Source organism: Dendronephthya gigantea, unplaced genomic scaffold, assembly GCF_004324835.1.
Source record: "Dendronephthya gigantea isolate DGI-Jeju-01 unplaced genomic scaffold, DenGig_1.0 000117F, whole genome shotgun sequence".
NCBI classification, from domain to species: Eukaryota; Metazoa; Cnidaria; class Anthozoa; order Malacalcyonacea; family Nephtheidae; genus Dendronephthya; species Dendronephthya gigantea.
In genome coordinates, this window is record NW_021163127.1 from 67501 (window position 1) to 77354 (window position 9854).

Sequence of the window (9854 nt, forward strand, 5' to 3'; positions counted from 1 at the left end):
TAGAGTCCTTCCTACTTAAGATAGCTAGCCTGTATTTAGTTCTAGATAATGCACAACCTGGGTTTCTTAATTGGTTTGGTTTACGTAAAGGCATGTTTCAGGTATCAATAGGAGCAGATGGGGCCCCATTTGGTAAATATAACCAGGCAACAGCTTGGCTTGTTTCATTTTTAAATGTCGCTGATAGAGTCGCAAGCTGTGATGAAAACTACTTAATATGTGGGGCAAATTGCTCAGAAGAGCACCAATCAATGATTGAGTATGGTAAGTTACTTAGAAAAGAGATGGAAATTATTGAAAAGAAAACATACCTCATTGAGGGAATTTCCATCTCTTTTTCATTTGAGTTATTGCCAGCAGATATGAAGTGGTTAGCATTTATCTCTGGGGAGCTTCCTAACTCAGCCACCTATTTTTCTTCATTTGCCAACGTTTCGGAATCCGAAAAGAGTCAAATGGGTAAAACTTTTGGGTCAACTAGTGATGATTATTTTCAACCATGGGACTACCAAAAACGTTTGGAGGTTGTAAAACGTGTTGAAAAGTACAAGAGTAAGCTTACCCAAAAGCAGCTAGTTGGCCGCACTAAGGTAACTCAATTCATTGCAAGTCAAAAATCTCGACAAGAATTTGAACCTATTTTGGGGCCTTTTATAGACAAGGCTGTTGTAGAACCATTACATCTGGCAAACAATAATTGGCAATTTTTGTTCACAGAATTGTTCGAATATGTTTTGTACTCAAAAACAGTAATTCCATGTAGTGCCAAAAAAATAACAGATTTACCAAAGAGCTGCTGTTTGAGAAAGTTTTTGTCATGTTTAAAAAAGAAAGTAAAAGCAAATAGGCTGTATAACTCAATTCTTCGGTGGTTTAGAGAAGGTCGTAAAACTGGCAATGCTTTTCACTTCAGATTCACTGGTCAAGAAACCAGGTTGATGTGTAATGGTTTTTCAAAACTAGTGAAGGTTTTACTGCCAAACAATTTAGACTGTTATGAAGATCTTATTGTCTATGCTATATCATTTATGGCAATTAATCTCAGGGATGCAGTGTCCATATTTTCACGAATAACAGATATGAGACAGGAGCTCCTTGCTAAGTTAAATAGGTGTTGTGTTAACTACTTTAATGCAGCTGCATTATTTCTCAGTAGGATTACGGTTAGTGTTTGAACAGTGGGCAATGTAGTACCAGTGCATGCCAATAAGTTGTTTGAAAAGTTCAAAACAGGATTGGGTTTAAACACCATGCAGGGACGGGAGGCAAAACACCAACGATTGGGGGAATACTCTAAAAATACCACATATCAGCACAGATGGCAACAAATTTTCAGACATGAATATATCGCATTAGTTTGGATGAGGGAACAAAACCCATACATTGATACTTACTGTAAGACCACATTTAAGTATGTGCCTGAACGATGTAATACGGATGATTTTGTCACTGTGGCCTTTCTAAAGGTGTGTTAATGGATGAATGTGAAATATGTTCTTCTAAGGTTGTTACATTTATCAAAGAAAGTGTTGGAAAGAGAAAAGTCTGTGCAAGTTTGCACAAGTATTTGAAAAAATGATGTTATATACCTTTTTAACATAATGTATTATATTTTATATATGCAGTTATTTATGTAAATTTACACTATTTATAAAATAATGTTACACTATTTATAAAATAATGGAAAGTGTAATTAATTAATTTGTGCATATTTTTTGACTATTTTAGTTACATGCACACTTGAAAATTTGTTAATAAAAGAAGAGTTGTGAATGACTATGGAATGTGTGTATGCAATGTGTATAGAAAATAATGACCACTGAGAGGGGCATTTACAGACAATAATTGATAACATTTCAGTTATAAAAGGTGTTCAATTGTTAGAATAACTCAACAAAACAACATCAAAAGTTGTCTTTATTGTACCCTCATTTATAAAACATTGATCTAAAACTGTGGTACCCCATGAGTGTTCCAAAATCCATAGTGGCATTGCACTTTAAGTTGTTCAATTTTTACTTTGTAGGAAAGTTTGAATGGTTTTTCCTGAGATACAATGGCTTTAGCTTCCCCCATGTTCGCAATAGTTTTGATCAAATCTTTGTGGATACCAGCAGCTTGTTTAAATATATAAATAACTTTTCTCATGTTGGTAAATTCGACAACGTGCTCTACTGTTGTTTTAATTGTTGTAGTTGCAAAACAAGTATTCGCTGTGCATATACGCACAATATGTTCAAAAATTTTACACGGCAAATCTCTTACAAGAACTATTTTCCATCCTGTTTTGACAAGAGCTTTCTTCCTCAGCCTCCTCATTATCTGAGAATGCCAAATAGATATTTCACGAATCGCAAGCGGGTGTATTTCTACCAGATGATGCTCCAACTTTTCGAATTCGTCGTCGGCATTCACTTCTTTGCAAAGTTTACCTGCTATCTTAGCCAGATTCTCGAACATTTTCATGTATTCCACATATTTTGGACTTCTTATCCCAAAGCGTTTCAGGTATTTTTCTTTACCGCTTGATACTACTTCCCTAACGAACAAACTTAGATCATTGTCACTAGGAGTACAAGCCGCCATCTTGTTTTTAATTTCGTGCTCTTGCCAAAGTGATGAACCTAGCCTCGCTTTCGTGCGCGAGCGTTTTCACGCTAAAAAATCCCCAACGTGAATTCTATTTTCACAACCTATACGGCTTGCCATTGCAATAGCATCGACGAGCTTTGCTTATGTTATGAGTGCTTTGTTTTCAAATAAGGCATGTGATGTATTTTTAAATTGGTTTTGTATTTGGTTTTGTATTTGGTTTTGTATTTAGTTTTGTATTTTTTTGCAGTTTATGTACAGCCTATAATGGCAGCAGCAGGGAAAAGAGCATAGGATAAAAAAATTGCTGCTGCTTCTGCTCCAAAGAATTTTTCAAGTTGGCAAGACATTTCGAGCAGAAACACAAAGATGAGGAAGAAGTCGGTGCTGCGCTAAAGTCCCCTTCTCTCCGACAAACGCAGAAAAGACGTCTTCGCCAAGCTGAGGAAGATGGGAAACTTTATTCATAATATTAAAGTCATTGAAAAACGGGAAGGTGAACTAAAGGTATAATTGTTTTGTCGATTCTAAGCTGGACGCAGAAGTAAGCTATAAGGGACCTCCATCATGCAGGCTGGTTTGCTGCGCTTTAACGTGAAAACCAGATTGAACATAATATCACTCGTGTTGGTAACAACCATGACCTACACATTTTCCTTATTCTGCATGTCATTTGTGTCGTAAATCTATTATATATAATATTACTAAATTAATATATGTATAATATAATTAAATTAAAAAAACGGCAGAGCCGTAGCTCAACACTAAATTGGGGGGGAGTGTATATTCATATATTCGTCTAATGCCCCTCTGATTTCTTTTGTATGCATGCTATTGTTCCTACGCTATACAACCCCCCCCCCAATTAAGCTACGGCCCTAAAGAAAGGTAAGAGATTTTCAGTTTAACTAGGAAAATTAAAAAGAATGCAACACAAGCCTATGGAGACTCAACTTTGTCCTCTTAATCTCTCACAACATTTCAATTCCACAGAAGAAGAACAATAAATTTCCTTTTTAGGTTGATCAAAGACCAGGAGCAGGAACTGACCCGAAACAATACTTACCGTGCACAGGATGTAATGGCTTTTTCCTCTCTCATGAACTCACAAGGCATGCTGCAACATGCTTGTGATCGGACGAGCCGGCCGGTGGGAAAGTAAAGCCATCGGCCAAGCGTATGCAATTTGATGGCAAGTTGCTATTAGCTGGAGGCGGAGCCAATGAGTGCAGCAAACAGCTGCAAAGCATATTAAGAATCATGGCTTGTGATGACATTTCCGCGGTTTCCCAGGCAGATCCTACAATCCTCGCCATCGGCAGTGACATGGTTGAGCAAAAAGGGAAAGAGAAAGCTATTGCAATCTCACAAAAGATGCAGTTGTTGGCACGGGTTTTGGTGGAGATGGGAAGGCTAACTGGGAAAAGGGATGCCTCCTTATCAACGATTATAACCCCCTTGTATTTTGACATGCTCTTACAGTGTGCAAAAAACCTTGGGGGTTATGTCGTAGATGAGGATGGCTGTAAAAGTTTTTAGAGTCCCTCCACCCCCATCAAATGTGGTTACTCAACAATGACGGCAGCGAAGATCTTGCGGGGGAAAGCACTTAGAGATTGTGACATGGGAAAGGAAAAAGGAGCTCGACAACTTTTTGGAGTTGTTACGATGACAGAATGGGGGGAAAATCACGTCACCGGCCCATGACAATCTCAGCCTGAAAAAAAACGAACAAGCTCAACGTCTTGCCACTCACGAGTGATCTGATGAAGCTAAAAGATAAGATAAAATAATAATCAAAAGATAAAATCATACTTTAAAATTTTTGTAAAAATGACAATGGAGGACGAAAGAATTGTGATTTTCGTCAATTTATAGAAATTTCAAAAGCAGGTGTACCAATCGCAATGTAATTGGAGAGAACATCGAAACCAAGACATGTTTCAGTCACTCTCGGTTTCAGAAAAGCAGCTTTGCGAAAAGTATGTTATTATTTTTTCGTATTTATTCACATTTATTTACCGTCCTTCTTTTGATCTACAGGGTGTCCCAAAAAAAACGAAAACTATTGAAATCACCCATAACAATGTAATTGTTAGAGTTTGAATGCCTAAGCACTCTGTTGGGATCCACAGGTGTGTAAATGTTTGCCATAAGCATTTTTATGCATGCAAATTATGCAGTAAAATTTGCTCGTACGCGAAAATGATATTTAATTACAATATTTAAATGTGCATCTCAATCACCATGACCTCGACATGTCCCCTTTCTGTAGCAACACAAAGCATTTACCATTTTACTGAGTTGCATTAAATCCCCACGGGCTAAAATTCGCGAACACGGCATTCAAATTTTAACAATGAGTGATTTTAATAGTTTTCGTTTTTTTTGGGACACCCTGTATACTTGTCGTTTCAAAGAACGCCAATGTTTTATACCATGCCACATTTCACATACATATTTTTTTCTATATTCACATTCAGCATTGCTATATATAGTCTCAGAAGTTGGAGTTCAAGGCTAAGTTCAATTTCTGTTGAATTGGCAAGGGCGTAGGTTAAATTCATTCGGTTTTAGTGTAATTTCTAATAGAAGACGAAAACTTCTATCAAACAACAAACGGCCATTCAAACATATAATTCATTAGATTTATAGATAAAAATCTGATGACGCGTACACTAAAATTAATGTATAAATTTATGATGCTTATTTCAGCTATATTACTTTAATGAGGTGATAAACATTCTGAAATTCAAAAATTTTTAATAAAGCATATAACGACTTTGTGAAGTAAACTGTTTATCAAGAGCTTTACTCCTCGACCCTATACTCACACTAACATTTTTGTTGAAAACAGTGGGTTGGATTTTTTATCCTTTTCGGCAAATAGGGAGATATATGTACAGCTTTTTATTCACAATTATTTGAATTTTAAGGTTTGACATGGTTGAGATCATAGGAAAGCGAAACAGGAAGGTTTCGGTCATCTTGACACCGGACGTCGCAGATGCGATAGTGATGCTGACCGATCCTTCCTACACAGAGAAAAGTTACGTACATGCGCCCATGCACATGCGCCCATGAATAACAACTCATTGCTGCACAGCCTGAGGGGAAATGACGTCCTCAGAAATGTGTGCAAGAATGCAAATTTGGCGAACGATAGCTTGGTAACGTCAACCAGTATGCGCAAGTATGTTGCAACTGTATCGCAACTGGTTGACATGAACGAGACCGAAATGGCGGTTGGCTTGCCAAGCATATTGGCTACGATCTCCCTATCCATAAGGAGTATTATCTTATCGTCTGCCACAAAACACTCTTGAAATTGCTGTGGTTGGCAATTTGCTCCTGGAAATCGATGAGGGAAGGGCCCACAAGTTCAAGGAGTGAAATTTACGAGACTTCAATATCCAAGGTACCAGTCCATGCGTTCTGTTAAACAGACAACATATATCAAAAGTCAAGAAATAAAAAGGATGGCAAAATAAAACGTACTATGGCAAAGACTATACACTTGTATTTTATTTCTTTACAGGGTTTGAAAATTTTGCAAGAGGACGATGAGGCTGCAAACAACCTTGGTAATGATAAATCATGAATTATTTCTTTTAATGTATAAGCAATATTAAAATATTCATAGGATTGTATAGCTAAATTAATAGCTATTATAGTCTATATTATAATTTGCGCAGCATATTTTTCAATGGACTTGTATATCAATTGGTATATCTATAGATCAATTTTGTCATTTTCGGAAAGAGAATACAAAAATTATATTGTTATATATACTGCTAAGTTGGGCTGCGAAACGTTGCAAAGTACGGAAAATATAGCCATGCGAAGTTAGCAAATTTTGTATACTTTTGTATTGCAGCTGGAAGTGTGTAAATAATTTTAATTGCATGTCTTTATTAAGCCAGAGAAAACAGTTTTATATATACTTCCATTGCATGCAATAATGCATGACTTCCGTTTTTGACATCGCTCTTTATTTTTGAAATATTTAACGGAATTAGAAAAAGAAAAGCCATTTGAAATCAACCTATCAATTAATGCTCAAAATAATACATTTAATGGTGTAGCTATCCCGCCTATATTTAGTCATGCTGTGCAGATATTTTGGCATTGACTGTGGAAATAATTATTGCCATGCAGGGTAACTACCACAATTAATGTTTAATTATAACTTCTAAACTAGTCATCGCAGTAAGGGAGATCCCTTGAATTAATCCAACCAACTGATATCAAAGAGAACTGCAACCACCCACAATTTGCTGTTGACTGCTTAACCTTGACCTGAACTGTATGCATCTTTCAAATGTAGGTTTTTAAATGTTCATCCAAGACGAAGTCGAAGCTGGCTTCAAAAACACAAGGTAGTTTTATAAACATCCCCACTGAACATGATATTTGCATGGAATAACTTCTTAGTGATATAACAAGTGTAATAATAAAAGTGTAATCATGGTTATATAATTTATCCGGTAATGATATAAAAATCATTTTGCTTTAGACAACAGTGATCTGCCTACTTCTCCCATCTCATTGTGCAATACTCCTATTAAGTAACAAAATGAAATCTATACACCTGCATGAATAGCATGCTACAATAATTGGAGAATATAGGGTTGCATATTCATATATCCGTTCTTAAGCAAAACAAGATATATTAAGCTAACCGGTTCTCATTGGTCACTGACAATTGCCGACTGTTATGGCAGTGACGTATGGGAAAAAGGACCAACCGTACGGTCGCTTTCGGCTATGTCGGAGACTGCCTGGGGTCACACATATAGTTAGGTAATAGTTAGGGTTGATTGACACTATGCAGGCAGCACGTGCAGCAAGCGTAATATGAGAAAGGACGGGATGAGCTGTTTTGGAAGGCAAGTCCGTGACGAAGAAGCAAGATTGTGAGCTGTTGTGAGTTGTTATAATTAAAGTTATTATTATTTGTGTTAAAGTAATCTGAGATTCCCAATAGTAAGGGACAATTTACTATAGCTAGAACTAATATGTGTTGAAAACAGCCTTTAAAATGCGGCTTAAAAATCGTAGCGAAGCATAGCGTATATTTGCAGTTGGCATGCAAAGAAAAGCAACGAAAGAAGTTTTGCATACATTCATAATTCATAGAGAACAATACAATAGAACAATGAAACCATAAAATAAGCCAATCAACACCTTTTGTGCGCTTGGGGTAAAACCCTAATTAACTAAACTTTTCGTTTAATTCTCGCGTTCTTTATATATTTTTGAAGAAAAAATATTTAGGATCGATTATCAGTAATTAAGAGTTATCCACTTAAATGTCACTGCTTAGGCTGATAAATTTGAAAACAGGAATTTTTAATGTTACTCAAACTCTTGATACGAATTATGTTGTTTGTAGTTGCACAACTGTACGAACATACAACATACATAGATTTCAATGTAGATTTCAATTTTTTTTTGCTTGGAAATGTTCAGCAATTGCTGCTTCTTGCGTAAATTACTACATTATTTCCATTGCAAACTTTTGTGGTTAGATTAAAGGGTGGTGATTAGTTACAGGCTATTCAAGGCGTAGACATTTATACAATTTATAGATGGTTACACTCATTTTTTTTGGTACCCCCCCAATGACTAGGTAATTTGTTTCAGAACCCCCCAAAGGTTTAATCATTTGTTTCATACCCCCCAATTTATCCTCCACCTTCCCCCCATAACAAATACCTTATGACCGTTCCCTTAGACTTGTGAAATTACTCTAATTACAAAATATGTACATATGTTAATAGACTTTTTGGCTAATTTTCAAATCGAACTTCTGATTTCATCATTCACATAACTCTATACCAATGATTGAACTAAGTCCAAGGATCAAATTGACCGTATACCATAGATTAATTTTTTGTTAGCCATTTCGTAAAAAAAATAGTATTTTCGAGCTCTATACAATATAATACATATGATCCCTGTTGATCTGCATCGTAATCTTTCTTTATAGAAAGAGCTGATGATAAAATTGACACTGTCTCCTCGCCAAAGACCCTGAGTAAGATGCAAGACAGGATTTTGGAATTTTTTGGAATGATTATTACTGATTTTATTACTGATTAAATTTCCGTTTTTGTTATCCTAGTTGCAAAAACTAAGAAAGGCAGAGCGCCATAAAAGCAGGTGAAATGGACAACGCCAGAACATAGGCTAGTCATGTGCTCATGAACGAACACGAACAAGCATTTTGGTTCGTTTATACGATGAGGTCGCATCTTACTTAAGTCGCATCTTAATTAAATAAGTCAACTTGTGACTTATTTTTCCTCATATAAATGGCCCTATGGTCATTATAATATATTAAATTACAATTATACAAGGTGTTTGTGGCTTATCCTTCTCTTTTGCGCATGTGCTAAAGTGTGAAAGTCAATGAATAATTTTCATATCTGTAATAGATGTGTCTGAAGTGTATTTTCGCAAATATTGCTTTGAGCAAATATTTAAAAATCAAGCGTAAATAGAGATTAAAGTGTAACAAATTGTCTGGCATTCGAATCCTCAATATTATTTGCACGCATTTTGACTCCAGTTCGGAACTGTGTGAAAGACCCGGTGTTATAAACTTCATTAAAAACAGGGTGTAATTGGTGCCTTCACAAGTATTTCCGGCGTACAAAGACTTTCCGTATAAATGCTTCGCAGCCCTCACAGGTCAGTCTGGATGTCCTCAAATATTGTCCGGAACTGTTCCAAGTTAATGTCTGACGTAAAGATGTAAGTAACTTGCTTGGTGGAATTAAAGGTGAAGGTAGGGTTGACTATATTTTATTATATGAAACCTCATGCAAGAAATCAACTTGCCAATTTCATTTTAACAACCATATACAGGCACATGCCATTTAGCATCCATATGGTCACTGCTACGTCAGCCTGTCACCATGAATTAATGTAAATTTCTTGGTACAGGACTGATATTTAAAGCTTCCATTAAAAAGCTTGCATTAAAGCTTGCATGTAAAATGTTACATTTATTTGGTGGAAAAACTATTAGTGACTTTTGATATTGTTTTGAAATTCCATCCTGTTAATTTACTACTTTTGAACACATCATGTTTAAGACTGTTAAACAGGAATAAAAATAAAAATAATATACTTATATCATATTATTCAATTATATATTAGAATACGACTGATAATTAGAATTCTTCTTTAGGTACCAGTTGTCAAGTCCAGTTATAAGGGCATCATTGATGGAATCTGATTGGTGATACAAGTTA

At 35.8% G+C, this 9854-nt stretch overlaps 1 protein-coding gene across 2 annotated transcripts in view; it reads left to right on the forward strand.

Moving 5' to 3' along the window:
* LOC114535426 overlaps positions 1 to 1433 on the forward strand; it is a 3018-nt gene extending 1585 nt beyond the window's left edge. For both annotated transcript variants that reach the window (XM_028556738.1, XM_028556739.1), the window contains exon 3: positions 1 to 1433. This exon is cut by the window's left edge and continues 652 nt beyond it. In XM_028556738.1, coding sequence (XP_028412539.1) covers positions 1 to 1175 — 1175 coding nt within the window. In that variant the 3' untranslated portion in view covers positions 1176 to 1433.
* The last annotated feature ends 8421 nt before the right edge of the window (positions 1434 to 9854 follow it).